This window comes from Falco biarmicus, chromosome 7 (genome assembly GCF_023638135.1).
Source record: "Falco biarmicus isolate bFalBia1 chromosome 7, bFalBia1.pri, whole genome shotgun sequence".
Taxonomy (NCBI): domain Eukaryota; kingdom Metazoa; phylum Chordata; class Aves; order Falconiformes; family Falconidae; genus Falco; species Falco biarmicus.
This window is the reverse complement of record NC_079294.1, coordinates 14,300,300-14,322,783: the sequence shown is the minus strand read 5'-3', so window position 1 is coordinate 14,322,783 and position 22,484 is coordinate 14,300,300. Positions and strand designations below refer to the sequence as shown.

The 22,484-nt window shown below is 37.0% G+C and overlaps 1 protein-coding gene across 6 annotated transcripts in view; it reads right to left on the bottom strand.

Annotated features, from left to right (window-relative positions):
* Nucleotides 1-22,484, bottom strand: part of PRKD1 (protein kinase D1) — a 142,032-nt gene that overhangs the window by 35,814 nt on the left and 83,734 nt on the right. For 4 of the 6 annotated variants that reach the window (XM_056345803.1, XM_056345804.1, XM_056345798.1 and 1 more), the window contains exons 3-5: nucleotides 11,985-12,116; nucleotides 11,101-11,261; nucleotides 8,287-8,310 (exon numbers count right to left, since the gene is read on the bottom strand). In XM_056345803.1, the coding sequence (XP_056201778.1) occupies nucleotides 8,287-8,310; nucleotides 11,101-11,261; nucleotides 11,985-12,116 (317 nt within the window). The remainder of the gene's footprint in view (nucleotides 1-8,286; nucleotides 8,311-11,100; nucleotides 11,262-11,984; nucleotides 12,117-22,484) is intronic. The other 2 variants (XM_056345799.1, XM_056345801.1) reach the window with 1 other exon arrangement.

Genomic DNA, 22,484 nt, shown 5'->3' with positions numbered 1-22,484 from the left:
CCTAGTACAGTGCCTTACAAGTTACACCCTCCACCCTATGCTATGGTCTGGCACCGAGCTCTGAATTTTCTCTTCAGTGCTCACAACAAGAACAGTTATGCGTGTGACGTACCACATTTTAATATAAGTATTTTCTTTTGGGAAAAAAAAAAATTATTTAACAGTTTGCCTTAATTCTAATCACTACTCAAAAGGCATTAGTCAGGGCAGGGACACCTTCCACTACACCAGGTTGCTCCCAGCCCCATCCAACCTGGCCTTGAGCACTGCCGGGGATGGGGCATCCACAGCTGCTCTGGGCAACCTGTGCCAGTGTCTCACCACCCTTACAGTAGAGAATCTTACTCTTCACTTACAAGTGATCCAAGTATCTCATACCGTTATGATCTCTCTTACAACCCTGTCTAATATCACCTAAACTAAACCTGCTCTCTATTGTTATTCTTTGTCTTCATTTTCCAAACTATTGCCAAATCAAAAATTATTTTGGCAACTGGATACTGCTAAAAGCTTTTTTTAAAAGTCCAAATTACTTTCATCTAGTTAACCCCATGTTCAAAGGATTTTAGAAAGCTGGTTTAGTTGTCTTCCTCAGCAAATGCTTTGCAGTTTTGAGAAACTTCGGTAGTGTTGCTGAAACGTACTGAGACTAATCTTAGGCACTTACATGATTAACAGAGAGAGACAGGCTTTCCCTGAAGCTCTGGCTCTGACCTCTGAGATGTGCTGCCTAGATAATGTCTGATCAAATTTCAGGTGTGGGACAAGTTATTTGCTGTATTCTTTGCTTTTTCAGTCTGATGGCAAGTTTTCCAGTTTTAATGTGCCAGTATATGCTTCTGGATGGTTCTGAGAAAATGTCAGATTGGCCAAGGAGTGAATTCTAGATGCTGTACATAGAGTCAATCCTTTCTGAAAGATTAACTGCAACAGTCACTCACCATACCGTCAGCTTTGATCAAATACTGAGTTACCATTGATAAACCTTTTGTCCTGTTTATTAATCTTTTCATATATATATATATTCTCAAAGTTCGTATCAGTCAATGCACAGTTATAGTTTTTTAAATATTTACTTTGATTCTCACTTCACATGGCTGCCAAGTAATGTTAGAGAATAGGCGATTACCTACATTTATGCTAGTAATTTAGAAGTGTTCTCTACAGTTCAAGAGGTAATGGATAATAAAAGGTAAAACATTGGAAGACCTACTGCAGGATATCAATCCTCTAGAATGGTCCCCACTTCAATTTTTTAACATGATTTTAATATTGAAACTTCTGTTTATATTTCTGTTGACAATAATAGACTGAGACTGCATAGCAAGCTCAGTAACAAATGAACACAACTACTTCAGCACCTTCACCTCAAAACGAGTGAGACTAAACAGATAGGCCTAAACTCACTGTAACAAATTATTTGCAGGCAATATTTGTCAGCTTTTTCTATTTACAGTCCAATTTACAGAAAAAGTAGCTCAGCTTTTCTTTGCCATGCTGCAAGCACTGGGCTGCTATGCAACAGCAGTGTTGCACACCGTGTAACGCACTGGCAATTCCTAATTTAGTGTCTTCAAGTCAAGTGAGAGGTACAGCTAACTTTCACTTTGTCCCATACTAGAAAAGACGACAGCAGTCATGGATCTGGTCTCTTTCCCGCATGCTGAGGCCAGATGTGACTGACTGGTACTCCTTCCCTCTTCCAGCCAGAAGCAAAGTGACCCTTGGCTCCTGCTCAGGGGTAGCAAGGGAAGGGAAGATGGTGACAGAGAACTCACAGCAGCAGCAACCAGAGCATCACTGCACACCCCTCTGATGGCTGATTGATTAGGAGGAGGAATACCTTCTCCCTCTTGTCAACGATGAGCTCCTCCTCCCATATCTTCCCAAGCTTCTGTCAATATCCCTCAACTCTCAGCTCCTGCACTCCCAGCACCAGACAGATGCTACAATTTATAAAGCCCCTGAAAAAAAGGAAACCAGGAACTATCCCATTTTCACTGCAAAAGCAATCTCTTCCACAAGGCACCTTCTTCTTTGGCTGGTGTGCCTGGTTTGTTAGAAAGATAAATTAGTTTTTCCTGGTCATCAGCCAGACTACTGACTCAGCAAATCTGGAACCTTCCCAGGAAATGATTGCTTAGCTGGATTACACCATGGAAACAGCCTGTGCAGCTCCAAACACTAAACAGCCCTTTAGAACAATCATCCCAGTGAGGTAATCATATTTAACAGCTCAGAATATGATTTTCTGAGTGACAACAAACAGAAAGAAACATGTGCAGGTATTTAACTGTACAGACACCCAACCGAGCCAGTGACACTGATCACAGCCAGACTTCAGTTCAGTTATGCCTTAAACTATGAGAATATCTAATAGAATCCAGTGTTTGTTTACTCTATTATTTTGACAAAAGTTGTTTTGTGGTTTGTTTTTTTAATTCCAAGAAGGGAGAGATGCCAAGCTTCTTCCCAACGTAGGGCATTCTGCATGACTCATTAGCTGAAGCCCTATTAAAATTAATAGGCAAGGCTAATAAGAGTCATACAGCCTTCTTCAACTTCCTCAAATTTTTGGAATATACTGAAGCTACTCATGGTTTATCTGGTGAGCTTTGTTAAAATCTATTCAGGGGCACAACAACTTGCCTACAGTAGCTGGAAGCACAAAGTCATTGCATAGAACCTTGTCATTGCAGAAAGAGCCAGTCCTCCATGTAACTGCTACCCCAAAGGTAAAAATACCTCAGCAGATTTTTCCTGTATTTTTTACCTTGTCCAAATCCATTACAAAATACAATTAAGAAACTGAAATAAATACTGATTCCCTGCCAATGGGTTCAGCTGTTCTTAATACCTGGGTGAGTCTGACTGCCTTCTAGCACCATGTCTGTCCCTCCCAGGCACAGAATCAAAGAAACTTCAGGGAGATGCAGAAGGGATTAATGGGAAGCAATACAAGCTGACCACCTGGACGCAGAGTTGGCCTTTTGGGAACAAAGACAGGGACCAGCAATTCAGCTGCACAGGCTAGCCTAAACCACAAAACAGACTGCTATTTGCCTGACTTAAAAGTTTTCAACAGTCTCACTAAAAATGTCCCAAGGATTCTGACAGAACTTTACTGAAGAGCTTCATGTTCTAAAAGAGTCAGAAAATACTTCAGTTTTGACTTTGATCATCTTTCTTTAATTATGCTTGCGGAAACATGTCCAAATCAGCAACCTTCCCTCCGAAGAGAACAGGCTACACATCCTATACTCTCCTAAATATATAATTTTCCAAAACAGTTCACAAAAGTGCTAGCTTTTTCAAGGTCAATATCTAAAAAGTGTTGTGACATTATTCCTGTACTTTACACCGAGATATTAAATCAAACCCAGCACAGGTATTCCTACAATTTTGAAATGTTTGCACTAACAAAAGAAACAAACTGTCACGAGCTAGTTTTTTATATTTACTTGGATAACTGAGAAAAGCGATGTGTATTTCTAAAAAGCGAACAGCAATAGCTGTCTGTGTGAAGGTTCGTTTTCAGCACTGAAGCATACTTGTTGAACCATGCATTTCCTTCCTATACCGAAGGCAAAGGATAAAACCTTAATATGTTCATACACAATTTCTTCATAGGAAGCTACTGTCAAACGAGGTGCTACATATCTATGTAACCACAGGAGCTACCATGTCTTTAATGCAATGCTAATGTTGACTTTCTTTTACAAATTAAACTATGTGACTATAATTGCGTGAATTCAGGGGGAAAAAATCTTCAGTTAAATATACTGAAATACTACACTTAGACTGCAATCAACTGTGTTGTCTTTTGATGCTCCTTGCACTCTTTAAGTCAAGTGTATGATTTAATCCTACAAGCACCATAGTTGATACCTATGGTCTGAAAAACACTTCAGTGTCACATGTGTATACACATCAAAGAACTGACTTCAGTACAAGCTATTAATATCAAACTATCCACAGATGGAAATTAGTATGTACCCTGTTCCTCCACTCAGACACCAGCAAACAGAGGTTTGCATGCTCTATCTGTAACCTGCCACATTTTGTAAAGTAACAAGAGAAGATTACTGGGTTTCAGCACTCATTGTGTGACTATGCTGACTTCTCAGAGTTGGGGATTTCCCAAAACAAAAGCCCTTTGTTGACAAAGGATTGCTAGTGCCAGCAGGCATAGTAGGGTTTATATAGCACACAGCCTTTTTTCCTGCATTTTACCAACGAAAGTTCCTTCAAAAATACTAGTTTTAGTCTGACCTTCTATTATGTGCTTCATAATTTTAAGTATAATAATTTTAAGTAATAATTTTCATGTAAGTCTCTTGCACTACTAGAATGCCCACATCATAAGCCAGGCTCAGCAGCTTAGTTGTGCCAACTGCACAGAACTAGTAAAACAGGGGGAGGAAAATGGCACATACCATGATTCAAAGACAAAGGCTTTCAGAGAATCTGCACAATTCTGGTTCACCCTATCACATACAAATATTGCCTTCCCCCCTGTCTGTGCAAATGTGTCCCACATGACACTGCCTCCCGATCATCCTTACTGAATCGGGGAAAACCAGCAGGTCTTTGGGCTTAACCACAGCCACTGGTTTGGAACAAGTTTTGCCTTTGGACAGAAGAGGTCCAGACAAACCAGCCTGGCCTGGCTTGTCTAAAGAGAGGAAATTTGGGGGCAGTAGGATGTTATCAGTGCAGGAAAACAAGTTTATATATTAGAAGGGAAAGCACCACTGAACGTCTTAAGGCCAAATAAGTGGAGATAAAAGGTTGTGCTGATTGCCTCTGTTCCTCAAAATACAAATTGCACTTTGGGATCTTGTACCATTTCACAAGACCCAGCATTAACATGAATGTTGTTTCAGAGATACTATAAAAACGTGAAATGTGCGCTGCAGGGTTTGCCACTTTCTTGTATTTTCAATAGGTGCAAACTCTTATGTTAGTACTTAGAAACTACAAGAACTCAGCTCTAGAGTGTATGTTTGCTTAGGCATACCGTACACTACTAAAAAAAGATTCCTACTGTCACAGTCACAGAGCATCTACAAATCCTCAGTTTAAGCCACAGTGACTTATATGAAGGATCACAAGCTGACAGCTATTATTACTGTATGTCATCCCTAAAGACAATAGGGGATTTAAGAACAAGTGGCAATTACCTGAGCACAAGAACAACCTGAACCTCTCTCCAATTCCAAGTTGAAGAACCAAATACCAATGAAACCTCTCTGAGTGATCCCAAACAAGTTGCATTCAAAAAGTCAGCAGACGTGTCACATATGACATTTCAGAACATGTACATCTTAAGCTGTTTGCCTTTTTTCTTCTACTTGTCTTCTTAGATATTTGAAAAATATTAGGTGCACAATTGATGCAGTATTTAATGTTTTCTTAAATATACATATTTTAAATTGGCTTGATCATCTTTTAGATCTCATCTAGCTGTAATGAACTTCTGAAACAATCATATTGGGGCAAATTAAGTCAGAAAAGCTCTAATGTAGTTTGAGTTAGTCACAGGAAATTCAGCCCTACAGTATTTAGTGCATGGCAGCTAGTACAGGGGCTACTATTATTTTATGGCACAGCAGTGTGTAAGGTAGGCGATCAAATTTACTTTCTGTATCTTAGTTTTTTAACTCAGAGTTCAGTTATCTTTGGATGTCACAGAAATGCAATGTTAAGAAAAAAGGGAACTATATTTTAAATAGTTTTGGTTTATTATTTTTTTTTTATCTTTAGTATGTTTTAGCATTTTAAATAATTGTACAAAAGCAAGAAAACTAAAAAAAGATACCTAAACCATTGTGGAATTAACTGAAATTGCTATTTAAATATTTAACTTTCAGTGTCAGATTCACTGAGCTCTTGATTCTCAGTTCTGTTCAGTGTATGACCCCAGGTTCACCTGGTGAATCTGGCACTAAATCAATGTAAACATTACTTAGGATTGGTTTAGTTCATGGCCTACATTTTACACTTTCATTAATTTAAAAAAATATCTAGATTTTGAACCCCCAAAAACTGCCAGGAGCACTCTCCAAAGCAGCACAGAATTTTTTATTAAACAAATGAGCCCACTGAAAATAAGTTCCCATAAGACAGAGAGGAATGTGCAGTATACATTGCTGGAGCATGGAAGGATAACTTGGGAGTGACAAGAATACGTCAAAACTGTGAGTGGTATTAATTCACAGCTAACTTGAGTGTCTTTCTTCAAGAGGAAATAATAATTTTGCCTCTGAGGATCTTCGGTCTAATGAACTCTACTCTAGCCATTAGAAAATGTCAACTAATTACAACTGGCTTCAGGCATGAAGCTGCCCTGAGCTGCAACACTCTAGCTCTTCTTTAACCCTTCCCTCAAGGGCCCCTTTTTTCCACTCCAGTGAGCTGGGGAGGCATACGAGGCTCTATAGGGTCTGGAACTGGGAAAAGGAGACGTGTCTTCTGTCTGAGTGGGGAAAACAAAGGTTTCATAGAGAGAATTTTTGAGTCACTGGAAATGAGGACTCCTTATTTCAGTGGAGTCAGAGAGCAGCTGTATTTAGAGCCGGGTACAAGGAACAAAAGAAGAAATGGCCACCTACAACTCAAGCCAATTCCCTCCCAGAGAACCTACTCTTCTAGTTCTGCAAAATCACTCTTCCGCGTATTGCTAAAAGGCCTCCAGCCACCTCTGCTTTTAAAAAATCTACAGAGGCAGGCAACACCTGATGCTTTGTATTCTATCAGTGAAACATAAATAGTCTTTTTAAATTAAAATTATTTTAATTTTAAATTATTTAGTAAAAATAATTCCTGATTCTTCATCAAAAAGCAAAGATAATATGTAAGTAATTCTGTAATATTCCACTTACCTGTGCCCCGTGAGACACAGTATTCCTATTTTAAATGCAAAGCTCTGCTAGGCTTTTTCTGAGAAATCACTTCCAATGTCTCTATAAATTACCTTAACATATCAACATTCATTGCTTCTAGAAGAAAAAATAAAGCTTACCAAAATAATGGAAACATATACAAAAATAAATGGAAATGAAATTCTATTGTGCCATATAAATGTGTTTTAAAGTGGAAACATAGATGGTTAACACATTTTCTATTTAAAAAAGAAACACAATTTTGGTTTTCCTCCAAATACCTTTCCCCCCCCTCTCTCCCCTACTTTTAATTACTGTTACTTCAGGGTAACCCATCAGCATCTAGATTGATAGATTCATCATTTTTCAGATAGCACATACTTAGAATAAAATTATCTCAGCTATTACAAACCTCCTGTTCTATGTATATTTATTTGCATTGTTTTATGGGTATTCTGTGGAGTTGTAATTCTGGGGCACACTACAATAAGAATATATGTGTTTTAGGAAGAAATAAAGTTATTTCTTTTTAAGAGATAGATGTATGTCCATGATAATCTTCATTTCAGCTAACAAAATATTCCTCAAACTAACTATGTAGTATTTCTAGAAAGGAAAATATTTGCAAAGCCTGCTTTTCTCTGGCTGCATCTCAAATACATGCTGCAAGGGAAAGATACCTACATTTCATAGTTCCAAAAACTTGAAACATGAAACAAACTTCCTTGGAAAATCCATATTGAAAGCCATAGAGTACAACCTTTGACATAAAGTACCCCCCCCCCAAAAAAAAAAAATTTTCTCATTTAGACTTGATACTCTTCTTACATATAGCTGTAACTTAGTTGTACACCATTCATGTTTATTTCCATGTAAATACAGAATCCTTGACTGTTTATTTTTTTAATGCAACCACATTATGAAAAAAGCTAGTACACAGTATTTTGGTATTAGAAGTTTATTGCTGGTGAGCACTTAAAGGTCAGGTTTTTTCAGCTTAAAATAAAATGCTTATTTTCTACATTAATCCAGCAAATTCCGAGTGTTTTGAAATTGAAGTTAAAATTTTCTTCCATTATGTTACTACCACTAAAAAAGGGCTTCAGTCCAACCAATGACGTCTATCATGCCTAAGAAATGAAAAAGCCAGTTTTGTATCAAAATATTTTAATGTTAGCTAATTTTACTGTTTAGTATAAGAATTATGACCTTCACTTTGGAATCTGGACTTTGGGAGTTTTGCACTGGTTATACTTTTTCTAGAAGAAAAACAAATGCTTTTGAGCTCTGAAGATTATAGTATGCTTCTCTGATTAAATTCCTGCATTTTTTCACATTGACACTGATAATCATAAAAAAGGATGTTCCTCATAGTATGATAAGGAGTAAATTCAGTACATACCTCATAGCCAGGGATGACAGGAGACTGAGATAGCAAGTTGGAAATAAGAAAAAAACAGAACAAAGAAATAAGGGGGAGAGAAAGACAGAAAATAATGTTACTTTAGAAGCTAGCATGAATGTGGGATTATTTTATACTCTCATTCTATTTTATAGAATGGAATGCAAAAGAATTGCATTTGAGCTATGACAGGTAAAAAACTGTGTTACATAGCATCCTCCTAGTTCTACTTATTTTTAACATTTCTGATGATGAGTTTTACACTACACTAAAGAATAAATAAATATAAAATGATATTGCCCAGATTTTATTCTTTGGAGGCAGATTTTTAAAGCTGTACTCAAATACAGTCCCCAGTCAATTTTCAGCTCAAATGAAATGCTTTATTGTCTAATGAAAACATTTATACCCAAACTGAAACTGTGTCTGTGTGTGGTAGTTCCATATGAAAGGATAATTAAAGTACCCTTTGCAGGATTCCACATTATCCAGCTCAAAGATTATTCAAATGCCACAACTTTGTAAGTTAGGGCATAACTTCTTCATAAGTGTCATTTTTTCCAGAAGCCAGACTTACAAGCTAAATTTAACAATGTGAGCTAAGGAGTTGGCTTCTTTCTGGTTCACAAATCAACAAAAAGGTTGTGAAATCATAACTTATTTAACAATGCCATCTATGAAAGATTTCCAGGAACTCCTTCTCTCTCAGCTGCTCTGACTCTATGTAGTAAATAGGTGTAAAAATAACATTTATTGTAGTCCTATTTGAAGAACTGACAAGATACCTGATTAAATTCAGTGGTCCCAAACAGAGGTTAAATTTTGTCACCAGTGATTCAAGTGCAACATCAACACTAACAACAGAGGATAGATTTCATGAACAAGGATGATGCTTCTTAGTATCTTCACACAGACGGCGGAAAAATGAAACACATTCCAAAGTGCATGCTCCAATTGGTACCACAGTATGAACTGCCATAAAACTTATCTCACAAGTACTGCAGAAGAATAGAGTCCAAAGGACAGACAGATCTGATACAGAACTGACAAAGCTTATGCTTTGGGGGAAAAAAATGAAATATATTCAATGCAAAAAATCCAAACCAAAACAAAAAAACATACAGAAACCATATGTGGGAGCACTTCTAAAAATCTGGTACACAATACTGTGATTTCCTGAAATAAAAATGAAATTGGAAAGCTATTTCTTTTCTCTAGGTTAATGCCCATCCCTGTACATACTGTAAACATATTTGCTTTGTTCATGCATGTGTACGTGTGCATGTGATGTTCTGAATCATCAGCATGGGCACACTGATGACGACAAGTTCTTAGAGGTACAGCCTGCAGTATATATGAAACTTACTGTATTTCTTCACTGGCAATTTTAATATTTTCAACAGTTTTAAAATATGTAGCTTTGCAAAACAAGTATTTCATATAAGAATGTATCAGCAAATAACACAGCCATATAATTTAAAATGTTTTCAAACTAAAATTATTTGTTATCTTGTAACTGTAGAGTGTAGTGAATATTTATACAGATTATACCAGGACACTCATACAATTTTTTTAACTAAAATTCCAGAAAGAATTCAGAATCAGGGCCAGCCTTCCTCAAAATTTTCTGTCTTGTTCTGAATAAGTCAGCATTTCTGAAACAACCTACCAAGAATTATGAATAATCTATAAAGATTTGTTGCTGCCTTTTTTGCAGAACTTAAGCACCTTACTCATTTATGCAGCTTTTCAATTAAAAATACAGATTCATAATGTTAACTTTAATTTCCAAGTAGCTTTAGGCTAATGATAATCAGTAGCATAAGTACATAATTATGGTTCGTAGATGGTACTGCATATAACACCAGGTCTATGTAATTTGCAATAGTGTCCTTTTAGTATGTCAAGTTTAATAAGTTTAATACTCTAATTGAGAGGAAAACATGATAATTGTTGTGTGTACTTATAAATTCTTTCCTCTCTTTTAAACCTTCAGGTTTTCAAAACTTTCACTTAGGAGTGGATTCATTTACACACAGAGTAAATTCTTAACTATTCAAGTATATTATGACCGTGAGTGTTAAAAGGAACAAATATGCCAAAGATAAAAAATGCATATCATTTTAATTTACTCCAGTCTTGACACTTTTTGCTCAGAAGAGTTATTTTCATGATGGAAAACTACTATATTAATGCATATACAAGCGTACCATATATTTACATGTGCCTGTGTGCATAGTGTACATCTATATATACATCTACACACACATATACATACATTCAGCACAAAGATGCATTTAAGGAAATAATGGAGATTTCCCCTGCTTTTTTCTGAACGCCAGAAGTATGCCAAATATGCAAGCTCCAAGTAATTCACTATATATAACTCACAGCCTTTCTGTGACAGATGCTCAGTTTAATACTGTAGTATTTGGGTCACTGCTGTCCAAAGCCAAATCCTTCCTATATCATAAACCAATGGATAAAAAATGGTCTGACACAGAAGAAATTCAACTGCTAGTTCCAGAGAAGACATCCTCCAAGATGCAACTACCCACATTAGCATGGCTGGCAGTTTTAGACCTTTAAAATAACCTAGCTCTTGACAAAGTGAGGAGACTCCTGGGATTGTCAAAAGTGACGCACACCTTAAATCCACATACCTTAAGCTGGTGACCTCCCTTTTACGTCAAGATGCCTTTTCTCACAGCAACATTTTATAATTTACATACCACCACCCTCTGTAGTCTATAACAAGCAAAATCAGATCTTACAGCACTAAATGTTATTTTTTGTTATCAGCAACACCCATACCAGAAGGGCTTCATCCGACGTGCTGGGTGAGGGTTCTGCAGAAACTGTCCGGACACTGCTGAGTCCTGTGAGGGACACGTTTGACAGGCGCCTCTTTCGTACACCACTGCAGTTGTTAGGGATTTTAAATGCACATCTCTTATGGTAATTTAGACCACATCCTGAAAAGAGAAATTTAAAACTATCTGATTACAGTTTATTGCTGGGAAAAGCAAAGGGGTTGGTTTTTTCCCCCCAAACCAACAAGAATTCAAAACCACCACCCTTATTTTTGATAAAACTTTTTTCCTCTACTCTGCTGGTTTAGCTTCTATATTCTACAAAATTTTAGAGAGATAATGTTATAAGCTCTGAACAGTTACATCTATAACCAGTATTTTTTCATTGATTTTTTCAAAAAGCTATGGACTCAAAGTGCAGGGAATTTCTGTGATCGGCATTTGGGAGGTAAGGAAGTCTTTCACTGCAAATGGTATATTCCATTGGATACAGCCTGCCAAGAGTCAAATAGTTGTGGCAAAATGAGAAAAGATAGCTATTACAGCCTCATGTGGACTGGCAGTAATTTCAGTTAAATGATCTGAATTAACGTGATATAGAATTAGATACAGGCTCAGGCTCATAAGGGAAACATAAGACACAGAAACTTTTCTTAGCAATTTTTGTACTTCAGGTTACAGAGCCATAACCTAGGAGGCCTCAGAGCAGTCAAAAGGATTAATTCTTTAATCAGTTAATTATCTTGATAGTTCTCACTGTCTCTACCTACTGTAATTTTTTTCTGATGCCTAACCAATTTAACAGCAGCATCACAGACAACATACCTAAGTGGAATGGACAGGTCTCTTCCCGAGACTGAAAAACCACCTCTCAGTGCAACTTACCTTCACATTTGAGCCCCTGACGCACAAGTCCCCACAGCATTTCTCCGCAGTGGTCACAAAAGGCTGGTGCTCGATACGAATGAACAAAAAGAGCATGAGGCCGGATCTGAAAGTCTTCAAATGTAGCAGAAGCTGTAACAAGAAGGTGATTCCCAAAATCAGTTAAAATTAGTAAAATAACTAACATGCTTCATTTATGTGGCACCTCATCACAGAACAAAGCCAGACTCCTTTTGGTCACTATGATGATGAGCTTTGAATTTTGTACTGGTTGTTATACTGTACTTTGAAGATAAAAGGATTGATGGTATACCTTCATATTACAATGACCACAGGGAAAAAGAATAAAGCTGCTTTTTGAGAATATTTTCCCAATAAAATACAGGAGGATAAGAACATATCAAACATTTAAGAGAAACTGCCAGGGTTCAATCAAATGTTGGAATTTTTTCAAAGTACCCTTTTACAGAGTTGACTCACCACACTTGAAGTTACACATACATGAGATAAAGTGAGAACATCCAGTAAAAAAACTTTTTTTTTTTGACAAGTAAAGGAAAACATATCAAAAGCAGGCCATTTCAGCTGACTATTTGGTATATCTGGTTCAGCAGCCTATGTTGGTCTCCGTGAACTGATAGCTCAACTTGAAAACATGTTTAAATGCGAGTTTAAAAAGAAAGCATGTAATTAATTATACACCCAATTATCAATAAAAACAAAAACCTTGCAGAGCAGTCTGGAAGACTGCTGCACATTTCCTGAAGTACCAGTCCTTCCAAAGTGATGTGAGTCTGCAACTAGCGTAACAGTTTCAAAAGTTATAGGGGATACTTAAAGCCACTAGTGTAAACTGTAAAAATAAGGAATGACAATGTTTTAAGAACTATTTAGTATACAGAGGCAGCCAGTACCACAATACTTTTGAAAACATACTTTAATGAAATATTTTCCCTTATTAAATATGTCAAACATCTATTAGATAGTCTAATGGAAAATAGTATCTGTCAAACATTAAACATTAAGCACATATACAAACATTCAATCTCATTCAGACTGCCGTTTAGACAGGCGATTTAAGTGCGTGCTTACTCTTCACAGATATCAGTATGAATGAGCAAGTATGTAGCCACTTAATAGAAATGCTTTGTTTCTCAACAGAAATACATTCCTGACTTGCAATTGAGAGGAAAAAACCCAACTTTTTTTTTTTATGGTTCAGTTGAAATGAATTCCTAGATGATCCAAACACCCTTAGTCCCTTGTTTGTTCCTTGTGTATTAATGAAGAGGACCAAAAATGCACATACCAGTCAAGAAAAGGTTTTTAACTAATTAGAGGGGAGCACCAATAAAGACTTGGACCCAGTTTCCTTCTCTGCACAAAACTGCTGCTCTTAGGAAAAACTTTTCCAAAAGCGTCCACAGAAAAATATGTTTCTAGTCTCAATCAGCCTAGGGATCTTTTAACAGAAGTATTTGGAATGCCATCACAAAAGCAAAATCCAATGACTTCAATGATAACAAAGCTTCTTTTTTATTATTTTTATTATATTTTTATTGATTTTATTGAAACAATCCAAATCACCCAACATTTTGCTTAATTCAGTATTTCATTTTCTTCTCACAGAATTATTCTGTTCCTAGCTTTCATAAGAAGTCATGTTAAAAAGCTTACTTAATCCATACAATTAGGATTGCACAGAACAGTCTGATGTTAAAACATTCAGAGTCTGAAATAAAACGTTTTAATATTTATTTAACAATGCTAGGCCAGGTGTTTTTTTCAGTCCCAAGGGCTTCCAAACACATAAGGATACTTGTTCAAGTAAATTATTTTTCTATTTTTTTCCAGGCTACAGTGGTTCAGGTTCACTCCTTAGGCACTGCTCACTCTGTAATGGCAATGCTCTCCCTGGTATAGCAGAAAACACAACTCATCAGAATGTATTTTAGATGCTGAACAGAATTCTTGTGATTTTATTTTGTCTAGGACTTCAGTCAACCACTTTTTCTGCGCATACAGCCAGCTGTTTTTCTGCAGTTCCAACCGAATCAAAGAATATATTGGAAGGATCAAACTTCAAAATATATTTTGATGTTATTTAAAATATAAAAATACGTATTTATTCTTCACTTGTACAAATGGAAAAAACCTACAGGCATATTGACTTTCCCATTTAATTCCATATTGAAGACATATCACAGGAGCCAGGACAACATCTCCCCAGTAGATCATTTGTTTGTGGAGTCTAAGAAGGATTCATTTTTATGGGCCTCTATATCACCAGCATACATCCCCCAGGAGAAAAAGTTGCCACAGACAACACAGACCTCCATGGTCCTACCATGCGTGGATGCCAATTGACTTATGATAGCCCGGCAGCCAGATGAGACCAAATTATAGATGAAAACCATACTGAACCTAAAGAAAAGTTGGACTGGAGAAGGAAGAGCAAGAAAAACACTGTCAGAAGTTCACAGCCATGCTGTAACCCCTCTGCATAGAAAATACACACTAGCATCTGTGCTGGCCAGCCTACAGCTTAGGAGTTGGATTCTCCACTGTTGTCTCATATGGAAACAGCTGACAGGGATATGTTCTGTCATCTGTTCTCCTACACACAGACTACAAAGCAGTCATTTTAGACTGGGCAACGCACACCTTCCTCTCCTCTCGCTCCGTCTATGAAACTGTGATAAACAGGTGAAGATGTAGTCGTAAGTACTTTGGAAACTCGAGCCACACTGCTTGCTACAACACACCTCCTCAGCAATACAGACCAATTCAGTTTCATCCTAAGCTCACAGCCTCAGCCCTTCTGTTCAGGACTTTTGATTCTGGATTTGATTGATGTTCTGGATAGATACGCATAGCGCAACTACTTACAGCTTTATGAAGAATATTGCGATTAACACCTCTTCTTCTTCACCTAACAAAATGATCATGGAAAAGCTATGTACTGGGGAGCCTTCTCAGGGTTATGCACCAAAACTGGAACACCATGCCCTATCAGCTTCCAACAGAACTGCAACGTACACTTTGTTATAGTCTCTCTAGTTTCAATATGCATATAACATATATAAACCCAAAAAGCTTACTAGAACAAGATACTCAGTGAGCGTGCATTTCTCCCCAAGGTAGAAAACAAGGAAGACCCTACTGTAAGACCCTCTGACATGGCAGCCATCAATTTTGATTACATCTCTAAAATTTGTATATATGTTAACTTTTTGTTTCTAAAAATACACTTTCCTGAGGTTGCTTCTAAAAAGCATACAAGCAATAATCAAAGCACAATTAAAAGAAGAGTGATGTGTAAAATATAAATCCTTTGCTAGATTGAGATTTACACTATTTAAGTATGTATGTAAATTCCTTGAATACCTACTTAAAGTTATGTATGTATTTAAATTGTATTTTGAGAAATGATGCTTGCTAAATTGGAAGATTGGAAAGTTTTGCATATATTTACTGGGTGTTTTTTCAAATAGCAAAAGCAGTAGAAACACCACTGAGCTTAATAATTTACGTAATGAATTAAAGATATTTTAATATATCTTTATATTAAAATACCAGTTTTTGAGAAAAGTAAATATCAATATCTCTGTAGAAGCAAATCTGAAATGAAAACCTCCCACAAGCAGTTTTGCCTAAGGGACTTGATCGTTCAGTGCTTTTCCACTGTCCTGAATTCAGTTCCATCTGAAGCTGTCAAGTGGATGGAAACTATTTTGCTTTTGTGAGTGTCATTCTCCCAATGAGATACTAAATAAATACTACACTTAGCAGTAATAATGCAATTTTAGGGAGGCAGAAATCAAATGTGAATAAATCTCCCATAGTACCGAAGTTGTTGTACCAGTTATTATAAACACACATGCAGTATTACATATTTAGTTTTTTCATTTAAATGTCTTTGAATGTAAATATCCTTAAAATATCTTGTACAGCACACATTGCAAAACAGACATTACTAATTTCCAAAGAAATTGCCTTTCAATGAAGCTTAAATTTTGCCTGTTTAATTGATTACTGAATTAACACTGGGGTTTTTTTCCCCTTGACAGAAAAGTAAATTATCTGTGCTCAGTTATGGCTCGATTTAAATAGCTCTGTGGCAGGTTAGGCTATCATTTTCATGGTGAACTCACCCTCCCACATCCACTATAACACGAAGTATGTACTGGAATTAAAATTCATCAGGGACGAGTTGACTGGCAAAACTGTTCACCTCTCATGAACTTTGAGAACATCTGAACTGTATTTCTGTGACCATAAGGGAGCAGGAACTAGCACTGAAGAGCCTGTCTGAACTGAAAGATCCTGAAAGTCATGCTTAGAAGCTCCAGAAACCAAAGACAAAGCATGGAAAGGCAGGAAACAGTTTTAGGGAACAGTGAAGGATTTTTGGATCCTACCTTTGTACAGTGTTCTGGGGCTGGAATACAAAGGTGTGTAAACCAGCATCCCACTAATCACTTCTGGAAGACTTACTCAACAGCTTAAAGACACTCTTACACACTACCCATAGAGCAGGTCAGAAGAAATTGAACTTAACAACAACCTACTAGATGAGGAACACCGGTCTGTTGGTTTAAAAGGTAACTGAGGCAAGTTCTAGGGTGCTTCCAGCATTATCAAAAAAAAAGATACCAATGGTAAAGATAAGCAATGATAAATACTGTTCTTATTCAATATTTCAACACTCCTGGCTGAACAATTTGAATTTATCATATCATTTTATATAATGATGTATTTAAAAAGCCGTATCATTTTATACTGTCATGATAAATACTCACAAATAAAAGGCAGGGAGGAAAACTGCATTTTATTTTAAAAAAGCTTTACACTTGGCAAGTACTGCAGAATACAGCAATAAGAATACAAAACCTCAGTCTTTCCCCTTCTTTTGAAATTGTTTTGGCAATGTGCCACTGTTGAAAGGTATGGAAGTGTTCTGGGTTTTAATTTTTAAGGTCAAAATAGTGTTTTTCTAGGCTTCAGATTTATGTCTTGTCATCAGGTTCTGCAGACAGAATTCTGTTTTCCTGTCTCGTGAAATGATGTTATTTCAGATCACTATTCACTGAAACTAGTGTGTCTTTAGAACTTGATCTGGAAGAATTATGTTAACTAGCAAGTTACATAAATCTTTTAACCTGTAGAAAAACGGATAATTCATATTTCTTGTTCTGCCAGCTGTACGGCACAGTTGACTTTTTGTGGCTAAACCTTGCACTGCTTAAATTTTCAGAGGATGCAATTCCAGCAGCAGTTATATATGAATTGTGTTGTTCTTCTAAGCTTCTTTCATAATCTTGTAATTCATAACTTTTTAAAATTACACATCTAGAAAGGCTTTCATATAGCTACTAACACCCACAGTTTTAACTTTCAGAATACTGGTATTTACTGAAAAAATAAAATTCCTCCGATAAAACATATGAAATTTTTTTTCTAAATTACATGGACATCTTATTAACAACGAAGCTTCTCTAATGTCAGACTATCCTTTTGCTTTGACAGAGCACTGACGCTGTGAAGGCTATTTTCTGGCTGTATGTAAAATTGTGCAGCAAAAAAGAAGAGGCTCCAAATATGCCATAACCATATCCTGAAAAACGTACTACTCTGCAAAAAAGTTTACAATATTACATTCTTAATATGATACCATTACACTGTTAACTCTCAGGCTAACTTATCATCTATTTAAGCATTCCTAGTATCACCAAAACATAGACATTGAAACTACAACCGTTTTGACAAGACCATTTCATCAAGTCTGTTAATGACTTGGCTGTTAATGGCTGGTACTCCTTGTTCTGGGCTCAGGAGCAGATCTATCATTCAGCACGGCTGGAAATGAGAATAGGAAGCCACTGCAACTCACAGAGGCAAGGTCCTGCTTCAGGAACAGTTAAATGATTTACTGGTCATTTTGAGTTCCAAGACTAAAAGGGCTTTGAACTATTACCAGAGGTGAGATGCTGATATTATGAGCAACAGAACCTCATGTAATGGGAGCTGTATCTAGTGTCCATGTCTCTCATAGCAGAAGAGACCATCAACCTCATGATCAGCAGTACCTTGCAGCTATGAAAAGCAGACGTTCTCCTGCTACCCTCTCCCATTTGGAATGCCCTCGAGTGCAACGTATTCCAGTGACTTGCTGCAGTAACCGAGTCCTTCCCTACAAGAACTGCTGGCATTCACCACTTAAAAAATACATACATCATACTATTATACATTATGAAATTTTAAGCACTGATTAAACCATAACAGCTAATGATTGTACATATGATTTCACTGAGATAACAGAAAGGAAAGCAGTTTATTCTTTTCAATGTTCTACTGTGGCAATCAAAGATAGTCTGAGTTTTCACATTTCCACCAAAGTCAGAAGAGCTATGGCAGTTCATACACATCAAAGACTTCAACTCTGATTTCCATCCTGAAATCTGATTTAAAAATTAAACTAAGATTATCAGGACCCTAATACAGGATAGAAGTGATAACTTCCTAAAACCTAGACATGTATAGATTTATAATCACTCTGTTTCTGTATTAGTTCTGCTCTGAAATAGGGAAACTTTTACATGGAAATTGGGATCTAATGAGCTTTTTGGATATGTATGTAAGTACTTCAGCACTTTAAATTCTACATGCAGGGAAAACCTTCTAATCCAATAAGTTTCATTTTCTTTTCCTTACCTATTGTTGCTTTATCCCAATGTTTTAGGTGAAAACCAGCTTAAACTATGAATGCTAACAGTTGGTATTCAGGTAATTAGCTGTAGGAGGTGGGGATGGAGGGGAACATAAACTTTCAGAATTGAATTTTGAACTCTCAAGCAGAAGCATGCTACTTGCTAACTGCAACTGGTACAGGATAGCTGCAACTTTTTATAATACTCAGACTAAGCAAAAGCGGCACGGCCTCAGTCCTGCAGTGACAGAAAGAAACTCAACCACCAGCCACAAGGCTGATCACATGTTGTGCTTCTGGACATGGACCATTTAGTTTGGGGGTCCAGAAGGACCAGGAGGTGGAAAAGAAAGGTCCCTAAAAAGAAGCAGTCATCTCAGAAAGAATTGGGGCTGGAAAGACAAAAGTGAAGATACTGCTTAGATGTAAAATGCTGGAAGTGAGTGAAGACCCCAGGGATTGGGGAGATGGAGGCCAGGGGACGTCCCTGCATTTTGGTCATTGATGCCCAAGGCTAGTAGCTGCAAGCAGTGGCACAGCAGGAACAAATACAATTTTGTGCCCAGCTTTCCCTGGCCAGCAGCCACCTCCGTACCGGGAGGGGCAGTGGGCAGCTAGTAAGTGTGAGGCTGGGAAGGGAGCAAATAAGCCACTGTGGGATGCATCCAAGTCAGGTAAAAGCTCTGATCTCCTTGGTTCTTAAATAAATCTCGGTATCCAGATTCACTACGGGCTACGGTTTACATTGTCTCACCCGCAACATGAGATTTAAGCAACAAACTGCAGGAGATAATAAACTATTTGCAATCGTTTGTCCAGTTCTAGTTCAGACTTCTAAGGAGAGTTTTAATAGAACATTAACATTTATAAGCCAACATGCTTCATTCAGCTGTACATTCTTAAGTCTTAAAAAGTTCAATTTAATGTACTTCGATTCATTTGAGAATGATTCCACAGTTTCAAAGCCATAAACTAAACAGCACAGTAGGTTTTAAATCCACTTGAAATCTCAGCATAGAATTCTTTACGAATTTACCCATTTTTCACTTAAGTGGAAAAACCAGCAATATCTTAGTTCATGGATTCAGGCCCTGTTAATCACAAAATTACACTGCAGAGGTATTAATTAAAAACAAAATTAAATACCCTGCAAGTTTACTGGAGCTACTGGTGCAGCGTTCAGCGTTAACTCTTGACTACTGGCAATAACGAGCAGCTCCAAATTAAAAATAAAGCCTCTTGCTCCTTTTCTATGCTCAGGCTGACTGAAATTGTTATCAAAGTAAACGCCACAGATCTTTTAGGTCTTTATTTCCTCTGACTTTATTTTGTAAGTTCTTCACGGTTCTTTTCCAAGGCTTCTGAAAAAATCAAGTAATAAATTACATGGTCATTGTCAGAATTATATATCTCAAAAAGAAGAGATGCGGAAAAAGAATTAGTAGCACTTGAAAAACTTACCTAATTCCTTCAATTTTCTTTCATAGAAGGTTAAGAAAATGGTTTGTTGCACAGTGAAAAAATGTTAATGGCTAAAAGTACATATGGTGAATAAATGCTGGTGGCTAAAAGTGTAAGTATAATGGAACTAAAAATATAATCTTATGCTGAACTCAGTAAGGAACCTCCATGTACATCAAACTGTTTTTAATGCTCTTTAATGTTAACTATCTGCAAAACTTTAGATAACCTTTAAAATTACCCTAATGATTTATAAATATATATCATTATCTACAGAATATACCCAGATGGAGTTTTTTGCATGGTATTGGATGTCCATGGGCCCTGAGGGGATGCACCCAGAAGTAGTGAGGGATCTGGCTGATGTCATTGTGAGGTCACTATCAACAATCTTTGAACAATCACAGCGACCAGGAGTGTCCAAAAACTGGAGGAAAGCAAATGTCACTTTTAAGAAGGGTGAGGAGGAAGACCCAGGGAACTACAGGCAAGTCAGCCTCACCTTGAGCCCCAGGAAGGTGATGAAACAACTAATCCTGGAAATATATGACTAATTCTGGAATATGCTTTAGTGTCTGACTAATAATGTTTGCTTCAGGTCTCAGATCTTTAATATGGGACCATCTGAAACAAGGAACAGAAGCAAGACTATATATAACCACTGCATTTTCTCAGCACCACCACCACACCCCTTTAATCTTTCCAGGATAACACTTGAAAAGGGAGAAAGGAACCTAAAAATGCTAAGGAAATGCACAATTTGTTCATGAAGTGCTATAGTTGACATAACCTGGAAGAAATAAATTAATTATTGCTTTGAACTGTGGTTAATTTTTTAATGAATTACAACAATTCAAGAATGACTCATGGAAACCTCTCCAGTGCCTGGCCAGGTATATCTGAAGGCCAAAAAGATAAGCAAAATGTTTACAGATTATATCAGTGCTTCACTGAAGATAACAATAGTGTTCTACTGACAATAAGTTTACCCAGGATTTCACACTTACACATAAATGGGATTGAAATTAACATTGGGAAATGGTCATACTAATATACCTCACTTGACAGCCTGTGTTTGGTTTCTGTAAGACCGACCCCAAAAGAAGTACAGTAAGAGAGAACTGATGGATGAGACAAACCACTGGAGGCATGGAAGAGACTTCCATATAAGGAGAGATTAAAAAACTGGAATTGTTTCATTTGGAGAGGAAATGAGTTAAGAGTTTACCGGATTCAAGAGGAGGAAGCCAAAAAACCAAACCAGGAAACAAACATACCCACTGTGTCATAACCTTCCGCACCAACAAACTAGAGCGATAGGAGTCTTCATGTCCTAAACAGCAGACAAGCTCTCCAAAGTTCTTTTTGGCAACAAGTCACACCTTACCTAGATTAAGGAAACATTCTTAGGACCCCTTTAAGAGCCTGAGTGAGCCAGGTTTCATTGGAATGACAGTGTCTCCAGGCTTGAGTCACACTACCATATGGATATAAAAACCAGCAGTTTGCAACCTGCGGCCGTTCCTGACTCTCTTCCTCCTTAGTTTCCATTTCAAGTTGTTATAGTCCCCAAAGGAAGGATGTTTGTTTGTTTGTGCTTAGTCCTGTTTTAGCTACAAACCTCAAGCACTTCCTAAGAGAAGATATGTATCTTACCACAAAGGGCTGCAAACATCATGCATCGGAAATAACCATGAGACTGTGTATTGCTATTTACTCTTTCAAAATACCAAAGCCAGCAGTCAGCCAATGAAAGTAAAATTCAGTAAGTGTAACAGTGATATTTAAAGATGTATTTTTTACACAAGCCACATTTAATGTGAAACCTACTGGAGCCATAAGATATTGATACCATGAATTCAGAGTCTGAGAAAGCAGAGAGATTCTCCACAAAGTACATTTTTTGCCTGACATATATCTAAGTAGTGTAGAATACACTGTTGACATGTTAACAACACAACTTGTCTGATGGGCAAGTTATTCCAAGTGGGTTACCTCTTATTTTGCACTATGTTCCCCTCTGAAATATTTACAGCTACTCTCCATTCAAGACTCACTACTATCAGTTAACAAATACACTGATATAAATGTTTGGTCAAGCAGGTATTGGTTATAGAAACTGTCAAACAATGTATCACAAGGCTTGTTCTCTGCTACATGTTGTAGCTAATGAAAATGAAGTGGCAGAGGTAGTTATTGTATGAAAAGGGGATACACTATGGTAAGGAAAAGAGAAATCTTCATGTTTTGGCAGTTTTATGGTTAGAATCTCTGTTAGTAGCAGAAACAACTGAAAGAATTTGAAAAACTGAGAAAAGGAGAAAGAAAAT